This window comes from Thunnus thynnus, chromosome 5 (genome assembly GCF_963924715.1).
Source record: "Thunnus thynnus chromosome 5, fThuThy2.1, whole genome shotgun sequence".
Taxonomy (NCBI): Eukaryota; Metazoa; Chordata; class Actinopteri; order Scombriformes; family Scombridae; genus Thunnus; species Thunnus thynnus.
Window position 1 is genome coordinate 5,207,408 of NC_089521.1, and position 19,235 is coordinate 5,226,642.

The following is a 19,235-nucleotide window of genomic DNA, read 5'->3' on the forward strand; positions in this document are numbered from 1 at the left end:
ACTTTAATTTCTTCATCCAGACCATTCCACAAAGTCACCCCACAAATTGACATACACATACTTTTAAAACTAACGTGAATACAACGTTGTTTCAAATTTTCCTATTAAATTATAACCCGCCCTCTCTAATAACATTTTTTGTATGTTGCTGGGAAATAAATTATTTCTTGCCTTGTACATTGTTTGTACAGACTAAAATTCCACCAGATCCCTGAACCTCAAAGCATGTGACTTTAAAAACAGCTTGTGTGCAGTGTGTTTACGACATCCTACATACTATCATTATGGCTCTTTTTTGTAGTATGCATAATGATTGCAAGGTGTTTTTGTAGGTGTTGCCCCACACTTCCACACAGTAATTCAGATATGTTAATACAAATGAACAATACAGAGTGTGCAATGCTTTATGATCCGGAATATGCCTTGTTTTTCCTAGAACTGCGACACTCCTTGCCAACTTTATGAGGTTTCTAGCAGTTTTTGTGCTATAATATCACACCCAGAAATTTATTTTCATATACTCTTTCTATATTAACATTATCTACCATCACTTAATCGTGTGTGTTTATTTTATGATTTCCGAACAACACAAGTTTAGTTTTATTCATATTTAATGATGATTTGTTTGTATCAAATCACATTTTTAATTTAATCATTTCTGTCATGACCACCCCCAAAAGCTGCTGCAAATTTTCCCCAGAACAGAAAATATTGGTGTAATCCACAAATAACACAAATTTCAATATTCTTGATACCTCACATATGTAATTTATATACAAAATAAACAATTTAGGGCCTAATACTGACCTTTGTGGGACTCCACGAGTAATATCCAAACATGTTGATTTGTAGTCGCCTATCTGCACAAATTGTTGTCTGTTTTCCTACATAGCTCTTCAACCAACTCAGCACAACCCCTCTGATACCATACCTCTCCATTTTATTGAGTAATATATCATGATCAATGGTATCAAATGCTTTTCTTTAAATCTATAAATACTTCCACTACGTACCTCTTATTATCTAGACACCTGGTTATTCCTTCTATTAATTCCATTAATGCCATAGATGTTGATCTGTAAACTTTAGCAGTTTTCATTTTACGTGGAAACGTACCCATTTTGAATGAAAAGTTACAGATGGAAGTTTGTGGATAAAATGCCATGTCTGTGGATAAAATGCCATGTCTGATAAATAAATAAATAAATAAATATTTTTTTCAATCATAGTTGTATCATAAATTATGTTCTCGTTCTCTGGCACAAGCATAGCCCCCTCCCCTCGTATGCATCGAACAATATCTGCACCGTCATGTGAGCACTGTCAAATAGAGGAATCAGTGGAGTAATTTTTTACCTCCATACATATTCTCAAGAACGAGAAATATTAAAGAGGGAAATCAGGAAGCTCGGAATGGAAGAAATGAATCTAAAAAACGTATCTGCCATCAGGTTAGGAAGTCTATTCCCTTATTTGAAAGAAACTGGGCTGATCAAAGAATTTAGCGTTCAGTGAAATGTAGGGGATGTGTCATACCAGTTTTGATACGCAAAAGTGTTTGTTGCTTTGCGTCTATGACCATGCAAATGGTCACTGATTATTCATTGGTAGTCAGCTCACTATATATATTGTTTTCCATATTATTTGTAAATATATTGTCTATTAAAGTGGCAAAGTGTGATGTTATTCTGCTTGCCTTAGTGTTCATTGGATCTCATACTATAAATTGCATCAGTAAACTCATCATTTTGTCCTTGTTAGGATTTAACCGGTCTATATTGAAATCTCCACAAATGAACGTAACCTTCTGATTTGTCTTGACAAATGTTCCTTCTATACTATCTTTAAATATTTCAATGTTGGATCCAGGTGCTCTATATACACAGCTTACATTTACATTTTTCAATAGTAGCTGCCATGCTTTCCAGTACCTTATAATTGATTGATTGAATAAATACAGAGCTACACCCGTCCTTTTTTATTCTCTCTATTCATGTAATTCAATTCATATCCATTCACCCTTCTCAGAGTTGAGCCAGGTCTCAGATATAGCTATGACATTGAATGGTTTCTTTAACTGACTTAAATAGTCTTTGATGTTTTGAAAGTTTGCATATAAAGTGAATAATTGACATACCATGACATTCATGTTAAACTGATCATCTGTGTAGTAACAGCAATTGTTGTTTAGATTGTTAAAGAAAATATTCTCAGGGTCAATATCTTGTTCAAATTCATGCATATTATGTTCAGTAAATCAACATATAAACCTTTCAGCCCTTCTCTGCTGACTTGCAAGTTTATATACTTGATCTCTTCATCATCAGCACTGTTATATGGAAAAATAGCTCATTTCCTGCTGTTTTACATGCTTTATTTAAAACAGTAAATTGTCTATTCAGTCCTCAGTCAGTCATGCTCTAAGTTTTTTCATTACTATGTTGCTCTCACTGGAATCACTGGTATTTGTCCAGTTCTTTAATTTCTCTGATCAGCACTTTAACCTCCTCTGGTGACCTGTTTAGTTTTATGAACACCTTGCAATTTGCTGTCCATGTTGATTTAATTTTTTTCTGTTTTCTTAGGAAGCGTACCCTTCTGGCGATGTCCGCATTTTTCTTTGTTAGTTGCTCGTTCATATAAACATCAGATCCCTTCAGCTTTCTCCCTTGGCTGAGCAATGCATTTTTATGTTTTCTGTTCTTAAAGCGAATTATTATGGCAGGTTTTTCGCTTTTGTTTTTTTGTTTTTCTGTTTTTTTGTTTTCCTGTCGCTCCAGGGAGTCCAATTCTGGCTTGGTGGGTTCCCCACCGTCCATTGCTGTCAATGCCCAGGCATATGACTGGAGCCTGGTCTCCTACCCACTGGCAATAATGTGGTTATACTGCTCCAAGTCTGCCACTCGGCATTTCAAGCGGGCAATCTCCTTATCCTTCTCAGCATTTTGTCTTTTCAGCTCCTTGATTTCACCCATCAAATCCATTATCATTTTCTGCTGCTTAGTGTCAGTTGCAATCTCCTCTGACAAAGTGCTGTCTTTATCTCCTCGACTTCCTTGTCTGTAATTGCACAGTTTCTCTTTGGTGGCATTTTGTTTGTTTGTGCAATGTATGGCTAAAAGACCAAGCATAGTCAGTATAGTTACAGCAGCTACCGCAGGCTAAGCTAACTAGCCAAGCTAGCAGGTTCACCGGCATCAGTCCATGTTCCAGAATCAGCATTGCAGTCCAGGTGATGGTCAAAGCAAATATATCTCTGGTGTCAAAAAGCCGAGGATGAGAGGTACGAAAAACACAGATACACACAATGACTGGAAGCGGATTTCAGTTACCACCAAAATTGGCTTGTTTCTTTCTCCCAAGCCCCGTTTTTGTCATTATTAATGTTAACTTGCTCTCTGTAAAATAGTTGATGTACTCCTCACTATGCTGGTGTAGTCCTGATATGGCACACACAGCACAGGAAACGGAACTGCTACACATGCCATCCAATTAACAGGATATTTGGATTGTAAATTAGAAAAAAAAGTCTATAATATTTTGTTTCCTCTTTTTTGTCAATGAAAATAAAGAGAGATTTTGGTAAAGTTTTTTATTTTTTTAAACTACATTTTAGTTTTGTTTTTGTTCATTAACAATAGCCTATTGCATGTTGATATAGTCACAGTTAGTGTTTAAAGATGTTAGTGCCGTCTCGTCATCATCTCGTCGTAGTCATGGAAAACAAGGTTGTTGACGAACATGTTTAGTCATAGTTTTTGTTCATGAAATTCTGGTAATTTGGGAGTTTTAACAACCAGAAAATGAAGTTTACATTCTGCAGTCACTTTTTTAAGGTTGATTCTTTGATTTTTTTTTAGTGTTGGTATTCTTTAATTTCACTCTTTTATACAAATGATGTATAAGGGATATAAAGGGATTTAATATTTCTCCATTTCAGTAATTCATGTCATGTGGACAAGGTTTTAGAAGAGTATGCAGGGAGATATGTGATGTGGAAAAAAAGATTTACTAACTTAATAATGCATGCTGAACAGATTATTTGCAGGGTTTTTTCCCCGTCACAGGATTAACACAATTTCTTCTCAGTCATAACTCAGTCAAATCAAAACATGCACACATCATACACACACTGCTACAATCAATTATTTTCAGTGGTGAAAGGATGAATCCAGTGATCATCAAGGATAAATGTCCATGAATCTATTAGGAAATCATAAAAAAGGTGCTTGCCATAACATCAGACTTTTGCTCATTATCGTAGGATTCAGACTTTTTCTTCAGTGTAAGAGTAACCCAGGTTGATTGTTGTCTGTTCAGTGCAAATAGGAGCAGCTAGTAGCCAAGGAAGTGTGACTTTCCATGATGCAGATATGCAACAATGTAAATGAATAGTGGTATGGTGATACAGGCTAAAAACACAAAGGTGTTGATAGTTTAGAGATCAATATTCAGACATTCAGCAAGGTTCACCTTCAATAATGTATCTTTTTTCACCAGATTGGTTTTGCAGTGCAGATTAAAGTCGTCAGGAAGAGTAGCAGGAATGGACCCAAATGCAGAGACGGCAGGCTCAGTGAAGCTGAAGAAACTTCTTTATTAGACTCAAGTGGGCCAAAAACAAAGCTGGCAGGTTCAAAGCAAAAACTGAACAACGTGGAGCTGAACAAACTTGAACAAGACAAAGGATCCAACAAAGACTGAACAGAAAACCAGGGCTGCGGTCAAATAGTCTTTGTTGCTTAGGAAGGTTCCTAACTGAGTGAAATGACCCGAAGTATCTAAGTGGCAGCCATGATAAGAGCTGGTCAAGTTCTCTAAATGCTAAGGAAAAGTGCTTCAATGCTTCCTTTCTAATCTCCTTTAGCATAGGGTACACTTGACTATCTTTTACAAAAGGAAAGGAGATAATTCCGTCCCACAATTCCTTGCGACAACAATATTTAACGCGAACAAGCAACGCACCATTCTCAAACTCAAACGATTAAATCCACATTACACATCCACAGCCTATATCAACCATAGCAACAATAACACATCTTTCAAGAAAAAGGGATATGAGATGTTTTTAGCCAGATGATGTTTTTAATTCAACATGTTTGAAACTTAAGAATGATGATATGTAAAGTAGTAGATTTGTAGGCCTAACATGTTCTGCCTATCTTGCATACATTTAACATTTATTTTCATACACGGTTGTCTTTTCCTAAGTCCTTATGAATTCTCCGTCACATCTTTCCTTCCTTGACCTTGTGACGTTTTCCATTGACGTCAAGGAAAAGCGGTTAGGAAAAGACGATGGGACACACTTTTTGACCGCAGCCCAAGACTTAAAAACTAACTGATCAAACAAGGAGATGAGAGGCAGGTGGGGAGATTGGCAGAGAAACTCAGGAGAGAGGAGTGAGGTGATGAAACAGGAGAACAGACAGGGAGCCAATAGACTGAGGGAAACATTGAGAGCAGGGCAGGGCTAACGAGCTTGATGCAGGGCAGGCGTGGAGGGAAAAGCAGGCTGGGGAGGATTGCAGGAACACAGGAGGGAGAAACACAGCAGAAAAGCCAAAACCAAGAAAACACAAACCTCTTAATAACTAAGACTGAGTAAGCTGTGTGAGCACAGACCAAAATAAAAACAAAGACAGACTAACTAATAAAGGCAATGTAATATCATGCCAGATTGTCTTTTAGAGAAACAACTTCAATTAACCTTCTCCAACACAGTCCAGTCTTAACATAACAGGGAGAGAGGCTGAGGTCTCTGGTGGAACGGAGGAGAACTGTAACCAAGGGACACAGAGCCAAACTGTGACAGAAAACTTAACAGGCTCAATAACCATAAAGAAGAACTGGAATTAAACAGATACAGAGTGAACACAGGAACCCAAAAGAACAAAAACACAAAGACTCCAAAAACTATGAGTCCATGAAAAAAGCTTAAACTGATGTTATACAGTTTCAAGATTAAAGCCTGCATCTTACACTTGAGGTACATGGACTGTAAGGGATCGTCTCAAAAGTGCAAAATGGCCAAGAGAGCTTCTCAGATTTTTGTCAATAGTGCTCTTGTTTTATTAACATTTCAGATAAAGTTATACAACATGACCCAATGAGCTGTTATGGCCTGTTTTTGTCCATACGTATATCATCCCAAAGTTACAATTTCCCATTCCATTTACACTTTTCATTTCCACCTTGACCTTTAACAATTACAAAGCTATTATTAAGACTTAATAGGTTTTACTTAGGTAACTTATATCATTCATTTATTTAATGATTGATTAATATAACTTTCCTAAATTAATCAAATACAGACAGTAGCTAGGCGTTACATCCCTAGTGGCTGGTAAACATTTCTAAGGCTGGGTGGGATTGCACTGGTGGAATATGGACGAATGACTTCAGTATTTCTAAAATCCTGGTTACACCCCCAAGCACAAAATGTCAATGCATTACTGAATATAATACATCCACACCCAAATGCAACCAAAATCAAAATTGACGGTGACATTATTTCATGTGTTCTCTTATTCCAATCCATCCAATTTGGAGAGAAGATAAAGGCAACTATCTGATTAATATTACATTAGTAAAGAGGTTAATTGGTTATTCTTTGACTAGCACTGTTTTTGTAATCTGATCACTCAAATTGTAGTCTTTAACTTTTGCTATATTCATCTGATCAGTCAGAGTTGAGTTGTATTCTCAGGCCATCAAGACAAAGGTGTTGATGATTTATGTGCATCTTTCTTGGACTGTAAATGTCAATCTCTGAACATCAGTGTGTACAGAAAAGAAGCCTGTTACCTTCACGGATACAGCTGACCATTAACACAGACATTGTTAGGGCAGAGAGAACAGGACTGGAGAGTTAGAGGCTCCTGATTCATCACCTCTGCAGGGCCACAGTGTCAGAGGAGAGCAGATGTAATTGCAGTGACTCAACCAGGGAGGCAGGATGGTTAATGGAGTGGTGGTGATTAGATTAACAGAGGCTGCTGGGCAATGTAGTGTTTCTAATTGAGTTGGTACGTAGGATGTCTTGTTAGTGTATTTGTGTGTGTCCGTCCGTGTCTTTAGGTAGACTGTACAACGATCTTAACTGTCAGGTTCTATCACTGTGTTGGGTACTTCGCAAACATGCGATCATTGCCTCATAAATCACATACACACACATACACACAACACACTGCTGTACTGACGAGCAGCCAGGTGTTCATTCTTGCAGCTTAATGTTGCAGTAATGCGACTGTCTCATGACAGCAATTTAGATAAACAGCAGATAAACAGTGATGTCAAGAATTAAACTGTGTGCCAATAAAACAGAAAATCAAAGCACACCAACACATAAGAGGATCCAGATGTGTTGTGAGCCTGCATGTGTACAAGCTGCAAGAGCTGTAGCTAATATCTGCTAAATATAGAGCTCTCTCGTTAGGATGTTTTACAGCAAGCTGTTCCCAGTTACTCGACAGCAGCATAGTCTGATATTTAATATCTGTCCCGATGATAGCAACAACACCCCCTGTGCATGTGTTCACTGCCAGTATTTTAAAGATGAAGAGAAGGAATAGAAATTAAAAACAGAGAGTGGCAAGCAACAGTAGCCTCCAGGGGTAACCGTCAAGGTTCGCCTTCCAAAATATCTTGAAAGACAAAGAGAGCAGCAGCGATTTACATATAGATAAATAGGATTTAATCACATCTGTCCTCAAGAAGAGATGCAGAATGAGGACAGATGGGGAGCAGCACAGAGAGGAAGAGAAGAGTGGAAGCGTGAATGGAAAAGAGGGTTAAGTGAGGTAAAAATTAAACAAGCAGAAGAAAAGTGCAGGCCTTTGGTAAAAGCGAGGATAAACTAAATGCCACGTCAAATTGATTAGTATGTAGTTTTGGTAAACAGGTCAGATATCAAGAAAACAAGGAACCAAATATTTCACAAGTATAAAAGGTAGAATTCACTGTAAAACATTTGACATGCATTTATTCTGCATTTCTGTTTTGTATTTTCTTATTCCAGCTCAGCCTACAACTTGTTCAGTGCAAATTAGCATCTAGTTGAAACTTTTTCTGTACGCTATGTAACGTTAAATAGCGGCAAAAAATAATAAACTTGCTAAAATATTAATGGTGCAACCTAACCTTAGTGTCAGGACCTACAAATCTAAGAGTCTTCTTTCTAGATTAGAGATCCATTGTACAGGAGGTAGAGATCCCTGCTTCTCTGACATTCTGACATAATTCACAATAAACCTACTATGATGCACCTCTTTTATTCCTCACACTTGTTCTTTTCTTGTCACCATGCCCACCCAGATGTATTGTGTACAACCCATGGTTGAAAGCAACATGTTCAGGCCTCTTAAAGACTGTCAAAGCATTATGGGAAATGTTGCAAATTACCATCACTGATGGAACTCAAAAGTCAACAGCAGAAATACAGTTATTATAAATTTAAGATAATATATATAATACATTTAAGAAGATACACTGTGCACTGGGTGTGGGTGCATTGGCAACAAGAACTGTTTGTGAGTTTACAGGCATTGTGATTTACTGCATCTGTGTTTTTGTATGTAGGCCAGTGAGTGCGTAGGTGTGTGTGTCTATGAAGAATGACTGAGAATGACAGTTTAGAGAGAGCTTGATTGACAAACTTGACAGGCTGACACAGAGCTTTTCACACAATGATGAATAATAGATAAAGTAATGATAACCCAGCAGTCAGCTGCGTGTGTGTGTGTGTGTGTGTTTATGCATTTGTGTGTCTTGTGTAATCATAGCTGACGTGCAAGTGCTGGTCCATGTGTACATGCATAAGATATATTTGTGTGTGTGCATGTGCTTGTGCGTGCGTGTGATTGTTTGTGTGCCTGTTAATGTGTGAATGTGTTTTGTGGAGTCTCAGTGAGACACTGCTGCAGTTATCTAGGTCATAGTGGATGAATTTTTAATTGTGCTGTTGTGAGCTACAGTAACGATGGCACATTTAAAGCTGAAGATAGCAGCTAATCTCGTCTGATCGAAACCGTCTCAGACACAGCTCTTCGGTTCTTCTTTTTGTAAATTGGATTTATACAAATAATTACAAAAAAGCCTCCAGGCTCTAATTGCACAACGCTTAAGCTTCTTCCATACACACAAGCATGCAGATACACACACCTTTCACACACTAAAGCCTTTCTTATAGCTATACTGCACCACCGAGAAGGGAGCTACTGTACTGTACAGAAAGTTAAGATCAAACGGAGAAATGCAACAGAAGATCTATCCAATATCTCTCTCTCTCACACACAAACACATTCACTGGGGAATGTGACAGTTACATTTTATCTGCCTTTGACCACTGGGTCTTAAGGAAGATTCAGTCAAAAGATTTCTATAGGCTGTGTGAGATAATGATCATTTGGCTTTTGCCTGTGGGAGACAGGGAATACTGCCTCATGCCCTTCCAATGCTATTCAACAGAAGAAATTGCTTGCCTGTAGTGGAGGATTAACACTTAAGCCACAGATGAATAAAGGATTTGTAGTTGTATCACAAATCTCCTGATAACTTCAGGTGCTGCCATAAAGATAAGTGGTACCTAACAACAGAAAATGATGTCTATTTGCATCTTTCACCATTGAAAATAGTTTCTGTTGCATATATGAAAGCCCCCCCCCCTTCACCTCCCCCTCCAAGTTACTTCACTTGAAGAATGTGCAGAATGATGTATGTGAAGAGTTTGACTCGAGAGGGCTGTTTTCACATTTATCTGCTCAAAGAGACAAGTTTCTCTGTGTGCTCACTTTAAAGGAGACTTTAACACGAATACATACAAGCATGATTTGTGACATCACATCTAATTTGGAAGCCAGTCATGGTTGGGTATGCAACTTAGACGCAACTTAGTTTGAGGTGGAAATTTGAGGCTTTCAGTGCACATACACTGAGAATGGGCTTTTCAGTGAAGTAGGTTACATTTTGAATTGAAAAATATTTGCATATTCATAGATTCTGGGTTTTTTAATGAAGGAGAAGTAATTTTAAGAATTATAACATGGTTGCAGTTACTTTTTTTTGTGGTAAAAACATATCAGACACATTATTATTAAAAGCAGAGTATGTTTACGTGTCATAAAAGACATCTCGAGGGGATCTTGAACAAATCAGATGTGTTTACAGCAACAACACGCAGGCTATAGCTGATAGCATTTTAGCTTGCTAACGAGCTGACAGATTTATCAGTGGTAAAATGACCAGTAAGTTAAAAACAAATAAAAGCATTAGTTTCAGATTTTTGGACATACTCTTATTTGCTTTCTTACAGAGAGTTAGATGATAGGATGAATACCACTCTCATTCAAGCTAGGAGGTGGTTAGCTTAGCAGCTAGCCTGGCACTGGTAAAATAAAGGAAAATACATTCCCTACCAGCACCTTTGAAGCTCACTAATTAACCCATTATATATCATTTGTTTAATCCATGAGAAGTTGTGGTTTTACAGTGTGCTGGACAACTTCTTGGACTGGGCACAGTTATTGCAAAATTAAATGCTGACATGAAGCTTGACAAGGGTCGCTATGACTTTTTATTTTTAACCTGAAACCACTTGGAAAAAACGTTGCCAGTGAATGAAATCCACGCAGAAAAAAGATTTTACTCCAAAATTTATTTGGCAAATTGAAAGTATATGTGTGTGTTTTGGATTGAAAAATTTGATATGTAGTCAATAAAGACAGAAAAAGAAAATTAAGCTGCATTGTTTTCCACAGAACTTAAACATGGTCAACAGGAACCTGAAAACCTCTTGATGTTGAATCCATTAGCTTATATCTGTGTGCTTGGAACAAACACAATGGTTGACACTACTATAAAATGTTCTAAAAGTACAGAATTGATCTCTCTCTCAATTCAGTTCAATTCAAAGGGGCTTTATTGGCATGGGAAACAGATGTTTACATTGCCAAAGCAAGTGTGAAACTTGTGCATAAACAGAAGAACTGTGATCTTGCTGTTAGAAATATACAGATGAGTAAAACATAACTTAAAATAAAATATCAATACAAATAAGTGAGAACTATATAAACACTGCAACATTTTTTAAATGGATGTATTGAAAGATATTTTTTCTGTATGCATGTACAGTATGTATGTCTATGTACAGAGATTAGCACAGTGCAGGAATACACAGGTTATTGACAATCTTCATGGTGGTTGTATTCACGCCCTTTTCCAGTCACAACAGCTCACAAATCTTGCTGCTGTGTTTGCACATTGCTGGATTTCATCCAGCAGATATGGAAGTTTTTTGTTATTAGCACTGTTTTCAAAGTCTTTTGAGGTGGTTGTAACTTGTGGGTCATATATGTCTCTGATGTCTCGGCACAGCTGGCAGGTGGTTAAAAAGTGCAGCTCGGTTTCCACCTCCTGCTGTGTGCAGTGGGTGCACAGTCTGTCTTCTCTGGGGAGCCAGGTCTGCCTGTGGCAGCCTCTCTTCACGACGATGCTGTGTTCTCTGAGTCTGTACATGGTCAAGGATTTCCTTAGTTTTGGATCGGTCGCAGTGGTCAGGTAATCTGCCACTGAGTATTGTCTGTTTAGGATTAAATAGCTCTCTAGTTTGCACTGTTTTTTGGTTTATTCTTGTTTTCTTTTTGTTTTCCTATAATTTGGTTTAGTCGAAAGGGGGTGTCTGTCTAGGGGCTCTGCTTGTTTGTGAACGGAGTCCTAGAACCAGCTGACTCTCTCATCTCTCTCTCTCTCTCTCTCTCTCTCTGTAGTCCTTGCTGCTGATTCGTCAGGAGATGGTGATCTCCCAGAAGAAGCTTGGCGAGTTTTGTGAGGCTCTGAAGCAGTACCTGAAGAACGTCTCCGCTCAGAGGGATTGTTTTCAGTAAGTCTCGCTGCTGCTCTACATTTTTACAACTGCCCCACTGGCGCTGCTGCAGCACCGTAACCCTTAATGTGTTCCATTTTCTGTGTCAGGGTCTCTCTTTATTTCTCTCTTTACTAACCCAGATATTCCCTCCTCTGGTTTCGGATTTCGTCAGTGTATTTTAGTGCACAAGAACACTAAAAAAATATTTCCTGTTCAGCTTTGAATGAGTATTTCATCATTATCTGAAAAACTGCTGTAACTCCCGGGTGGTTTGGATCAGTGAGATACTAATATTGTGCTGCATACCCAATTCCTATAATATTACACCTGTAATATTATCTGCTATACACATGCTGTATGTATTATAAACCTCCCGTCCCTTCCACTCAGAGCTTCAGGGTGCTATGAAACAATTTAATATCCAAAGAGATTTTCCCAAATCCCAGGCCCAATATGCTGTATGTATAGACCACATTCATATTCTGCATATGCCCTTGGCAAGACTTCAAGGTGCTGACTCTACTGCAGTTCTTCTATTTGTATTACAGTTTCTCCCACCAGATCTTGTAGTCTGTACTTTGGGATAAATGGTCTGCAAGAGTGGAAGAGACAGCTCTATAAGGCTTTACAACTCCTTATTGCACAGAATCTATAATGCATTCACATAATGTGCAGTGCTTTTGGGGGTATTTTAAGACCTTTTTATATCTTCGAAAGTAGTTACACCATTAACTCTTTTTTTGGCCACTTGGGGACAGCGGAAATGAACTATAAACACAATTATACACATATTATCACCTTTAAAGTTGATATGACAAACTTGGTAGCAAACAGTTTGGTACACACCTAGCAGATACGGAGCAGCATTAGCTTTGAGTTGTGTTTCTGTCAACTTAATGGATGTTTTGTCCAATATTCACTCTCTTTTCAGCTCTGTTTTGGTCTCCACCAACTCCTGAGAAAAATATCTGTCTCTTTAGTTGATAAATGCTCCGCTATGTCCACCAGCTATTTGTTAACTCTGATGATTCTCTGTGGGTTTGTGATTACAAGGAACACCTTTTACATTACACACAGTGATTTGATTCATTGTTAATATAAAAATATTGATTACAGCAGCTGTAAAACGAAGAGCTAAACTGACAATGACATGTGGCACTGTATCTAACTACAGTGCCTCTAAAAAGCATTCAGTCCCCCTTGGATTTTTTCATGTTTTATTGTTTCACAGCCTTGAATCGTAGTTGATGTAATTAGGGTTTTCTGAAATTGATTAACAGAAAAAAGACCCTTTAATGTCAAATTGAAAATCAATCTCTACAAATAGATTTAATGCAGACCAAAGAAAAAAACACAAAATGGACTATTCATCAAAGGTTCAAACCATTAATGTGACACATCCAAATCAATATCAGTGCAGTCAGTTGTTTTTAGAAGTCTCCTAATACGCTGAATGGAGATCATCTGTGTGTAATACATGTGTGACAAGTCATTTTTGGTTAAATACGGCTGTGTCATAAATATACCAGGGGCCAGATGCATAAATGCATTTCCCACACATAAACTGCACACCTCACGCATTCTACAGACCAGGCGTACACATGCTTTTCTGAAGCAATCTGAACATGATGTGATGAGCTGGAGATGAAATATAAAGTGAGAGATGGAATCTTTTAGTAAAACATTGTTTGTTTAGGTTGATAACCAGCAGCACTGATTGTGTGATTTTTTTGCATTTACATAGAGATCTGTAAAATGCCAATCAAAGGTGCGTTTATAAATGTAACATTGATTAATTGCTTTTGTGTGATTAATTTTATCATTCATTTAATTAACATCGGAGTCAACATTTTAGTTTGCTCTTAATCTTTTTATTTTATCTTTAGTTGTGACACACTGTGTAAAGTCTGTTTAGATATGAGAGCTACAAACTAATCATTGATTACATTTCTGAGATCACTGCTGATGATGGTTTACAGTCCATGTGATGAATTAATGATAAGGATGGTATAAAGAGCCGTACAGTCATGCGTAGTAACAGCTGTTCTGCTGTTGGAGATCTACGCCAGAGCACAGACGGTCAAACAGCACTTCTTCTCCCCCGTTTGTTTCATTGACAGGTGTATAGACTGGTGGAGCAGGCAGTGAACTGATATGAAAATGGCTGGTTAAGGACGTGTCTTCATCCATTTATGGATCATTGTGGGAGTGGAAATGAGTCTCATGCACAGGTCCTCAATGACTGAGACTTATAAACAGAACTATGCGTACACACAGCTTTATAAATCTGATGAAAAGAATACATCTGCATATTTCTGGCTTTGTGCCTACACAGTTTTAGTCATGAATCTGCACAGAGTTTTATGCATCTGGTCCCTGCTGTTTAGTCAATTTCCTGTTGAAAACTACAAAGGAACAAAAAACATTGGACACAAGAAAACTTCTAAGGCAGTGAATATCTGTCAGAGTACAGTAAGATCAGTAATAAAAATGAGAAGAAATGGTACAGTTGTAAATCTGCAGACCATCCTCTACTGTCGAGTTTCTGTGTGACAGGGGCACAGATGAGGAAGCTGTGCCTGTGGGCACTATGAAGGAGCGGGGAGACACTGTTCAAACAACTGTTGGCTGGATGGAAGGAGACCAGGGACACTTAGTAAAGACACTAAGGTCTTTACGAAGCAAAACACTAACCACATCAGCAAAAGAATAAACTGTACCCTCCTCATCCCAATTTAATTCACCACAGTTAGTGGTGTCAGCATATCTTGTAACCAAATGGTGCTTGTAGTGAGAGGATGTTTCAGAGTAAATAATGCCCTAAAATCACATGGATGGAAAATGTTGGAAAGTGCAACAGGACAAAGGTCTTCTTCTTGTTCCAGGCTCACACTGTTACAGTAAAGTTGGTGGCACTCAATCAAAGTCCTGTAGTGAGCCATGGCTCTACCCCAACTGTCGAGGGACAGCCTAAACCAGGTGTATAAATCCTCTTTCACTTATGTGAAAGTTCAGCAACCAGCTCCTTCATTTACGATCCCAGCACTGTTACCTCTATCATTAAAGGTATTCCAGTGTTGCCGTTTGACAAAATGTGTAATTGAAAGCCTGTAGTGTATGCAATGTAAGTGAATACCAGTCTACAGTACCTACAGTAGGCAGTAATTAGTATACTGAAGCAGCACCAATTTTAAAAACAGAGAAATAAATTTAAACATGAACCATGTCATTCCCTGTATCCACACAACCATATACATAGACATCATATTCAAGGACATTTCAGTCTGTCTGTTGGTCCATCATTTGGGTCTAGACTGAAATATCTCACCAACTATTGGATGGATTGCCATGAAATTGTAAACTGATGCTTCACACTCCCCTTAGAATGAACTGTAATAACTTTGGCGATCCCTAAACCTTTCAACTAGTGCCACCATCAGATCAAAATTTTAATTTGTCTAATACTGACCCTGCAAAACAAATGACATTCCCATCACTCTCAGCTGTACATTGTGTTTTGTGTGCAAATATTACCACGCTAACACACTAAATGAAGATGGTGAACTATTGTGAATATTAGATTTCAGAGGAAGAAGTCATGGTGAAATCAATGATTTTAGAAGTTCTTCCTTGCAAATGAAATCCAGTTTTGCTCAGTATGTGAACAGTTTGGGCATCCTGTTGAATTTGGATACCATATTTTATTATCAGTAACTTCATCCATCCATTTACAAACACAATTTTCTGTAATCAGCAAAACTTAACAGCCCCTTTCATTTCAAAAGTCTTCACCTCTGGGCTACACTCTGCTCCTGAAGGATAAAAAGTATGAAATGCTTTGCTGAGGTCAACAAACAGCACACACACAGCTGGAAGGGGCTTTTAGGTACAACACTACAGTCACTTAGATGAAAGTATTTTGTTAGTTTTGAGCATTAGATTTTCACTGGCTTGTTGGTATATTTGTTACTCCCTTACTTTTTTAGTAAAAATGATAACACAATACTTCCATATGTAGCTGAAGTTAATAATTCATAAGGGAGAGGAAGGTTTGTTGAGGGAAGGAGCCTGCTCTGCTCATTACCTGGGAATAGACTTTTCTCTCCTGTTTGCTGTGTCGTTCTTTGCTCTTTTGGCACTGCCTACCTTTCGTTTTCTTTCTCCTCGCTCCCTCGTTAAATCTTGCACAAACTAACTGTAAAATATAAAGTTTATTTAATCTCTGTCTTCCCTCCTCATTATCTTTTAGGGTGAATGTGTGATTACATGCACAAACACTTGATTATATCCTCCAGCAGAGCTCACACAACCAAGGTTACTTCTTTTAAAGTCCTGTGGAGATGTTTAGCCTGTCCCCCCAGTGCCCTCTTCAGGTTCAGGGAAGAACTACAGGGACAGACTCGTTGACTCCAATAAGTACCTTTTTAGACTGCTTATACACTGCTCAGGCCAAGTGATAAAACCTAGTCTTTAGATTAAAGCAATTAAAAGAAATGACAAAGAATTGGAGAATTTCAGAATTTCACTTCATTTATGAATGCATCAGTTGTACATGTGTGATATCTAGGTTTGGTTTTCTGCTCAAAATCGACACATTTTTGCAACTGTGGTGACCAGAGGCACAAATGAAAGACTGGTGCAGAGTTGTGGAGAAGAGGCAGGAGCAAAATAAAAAAAACATTATTAACTGAAGGAACAGGATCAGCAGACGGGAGATGGAATGATTCTCAATAATGGCCAATCACATCAGTTCTCTCTAAAAGCAGCAAATAATTTAATGGGCTGAAAGGAGAGACCAGGCAGGAGTCACAACACCTAAATATACAATTACAAATATAATACGCAGCAACTCCAGTCTGCTTCTAACTGCAAACAGTGTTTCTTTTTCGTGTTGAATTTGCATTTCAGGAGACAGAAACTCCTGCCACTGAGTAATGATGTGAAGTTATTTATCACAATTATAACAGCCTGGACAGTAGAGTAAAATATTGTATATATTTACACACTATAATACAATATTCTACAGTTCAGTGCCACTTCTGCAAATAAGATAAGATAAGTTGTTTTTAAATTGTAAGAAAAGTAATAGTCTGGACTGGACATAATAAGCCTGCTGACATGACAGAAAATATTACTTTGATTAGATCTTGATATCTTGATGGAGCTCAGGATGTCTGATATAATCCACCTGCATTCACAGTATAGACTCTCTGCGGAGCAGTTTACCAGTCTGCAGTGTAGAAAAACACAAAAGGGCAGAAAAGGGCCTGTGCATTTATACCTGCACCAGATGTAAAACCTATATATTTATATGAAAGAGCCAAAACTCAACACATAAAAAGGTTGCATTTGTGACTTTGGAGAAGTCTGTGTTTGCACCATGAAAATTGCTCTTTGAAAATTGAAATCTTTTGAAAATTGAAATGAAATTGTGTTTGTGATAAGAGGTAGTCTGAGCAAGCATAAATGCAGGTGTAATTTCATGCCGAAACAAGGGCCAAAATTACACTGCACCGCCTAATCTGTCTGCCAGCTGCTCCGCTCCTCTCACCTTGATTGCATTTAGAGCCAGAAAATTACCAAACAGGTGCGTGTGCAAATAATGGACTTGAGTAGTGTGAAAATGGCATAGTTAGTGCTGTTGTCTGCTTTTTACGGGCACTAAATCAGAGGCCTTTGTGTTTTGTTTACTTTTATATTGCAACATTTTCTGACAATGATTCATAGACTTTTGAAACATCACAGTTCTCTTATATCAAATGTGACTTTAAGACTTAATCACATAGAAAATGATCTGAGTGACCTAATGTTGAATGCTGCAACGTGATATGTAAAGTCAGGAGCCACTTTCAGTTCATCTAGTGTTTACATGGCTTTCTTGCTCTTCAACACAATGAATCATATGAACCTCGAAAATATCTGCATGACTTTTAGCATCTCAGAAACAGTTTTTACAGTTTTCTTGGGTGTTTACACAAAAATACATGCAGACATCTGACAAGAGGTCAGAGGATGGTAAGGCATGTTGATATGAGCAGGCAGTGATGAGAAATCAAATTCCAGCTCAACAAAAAACATGGCCCCACATAGGATCATCTCAGAGAGTCATACTGTATATATTCCTGTTCACCCATGTGTTTACTGGCTGCAACAGTAGCTTAACACTTAGAGACCCACCATAGACCCATTTGTCTTTTTTAGGGGGAGATAGCAGGTCAACAGTATATGCCACATAGACGTGGCATACACACTATAATGGAAGTATATGAAGGCCATTTTCATGCTCAATTATGTCTCAAGTTGATGCAACAATTTTTGGGTTGATACTCTTTGTTACGTAGATTTGGTGCAAAATTAAACCATTTTTGACCACTTGAGAATTGATAAAAATGGTCAAAAATCCCTCCAAAATACCACACAAGACAATAGAACAGTTTCAAAAAATGGTCTCACTACAAAGAAATGGCTACTGTGGGGACTAACATCATTGAATCATGAATACAAGTGTGCTCATTGAACCCACAAGAGTCTCAGCTTTCCAGTTACCAAATTTATGCAATTCCAAGACTCTTTAGGGACCCCAGTGTGCAGAAATATTCAAATACACCATTTTTAGAATAGGCGAAAATAACAAATTTTTACTGTATGCAAAAAACTGCATGGTTTTTGCTCAAAACTGCATGGGATTAGCATAAAGTGGGCATGTGTGTAACGGGGAGACTCGTGGGTAACCATAGAACCCATTTTCATCCAGATATCTTGAGGTGAGAGGTCAAGGCACCCCTTTGAAAATGGCCATGCCAGTTTTTCCCTCACCAAAATTAGTTCTATTTAGCTCCCTTCCTGACAAGCTAGCATGACATGAGGCTGCTACAGCCTCTGAAAGACAGTAATGAGGGCGCAGACAGCCCTGCAGGGGTTATCCACAGTTTGTGCCTCTCATGTACGTTTGAATCACAGCACTAAGCACTCAATTTTCTGAAAAATATTTAAAAAATGCTCAAAGATCCAAAATTATTCCCTCTGCTGCATGATAAAAAAAAAAGATTTTCAACCTGTTTTCCAAGTTTTTCCTAATTCAAATAAACATGGTAGCCAGAGATGATACATCTCCTTACTTTATTTGTAAAGCATGAACATTTTGTTATCAGTTATATTATTATCTTATATTTTCATACAAACATGTTCATGTCAATATTTTGCTTGTGTTTTAGAAAGAGGGCAAGGACATATGACAGGACTTATTTTTCATCCAGATGGGTAGAGTCTTGAAATACCTTCAGAACAGCTGTAAATGTTGTTAATTGACCGACCGGTTTTTCAAAGATTGCTGGGTAGTTTTCTTTTGTAATATCAAATGCACTGTGTGAAG

The 19,235-nt window shown here is 37.9% G+C and overlaps 1 protein-coding gene across 3 annotated transcripts in view; it reads left to right on the forward strand.

The window, feature by feature from the left end:
- Positions 1-19,235, forward strand: part of necab2 (N-terminal EF-hand calcium binding protein 2) — a 141,246-nt gene that overhangs the window by 113,299 nt on the left and 8,712 nt on the right. For 2 of the 3 annotated variants that reach the window (XM_067588819.1, XM_067588820.1), the window contains one exon: positions 11,766-11,878. In XM_067588819.1, coding sequence (XP_067444920.1) covers positions 11,766-11,878 — 113 coding nt within the window. Of the gene's footprint in view, positions 1-11,765; positions 11,879-13,983; positions 19,095-19,235 lie in introns of those variants that run through there. The other variant, XM_067588821.1, reaches the window with a different exon arrangement.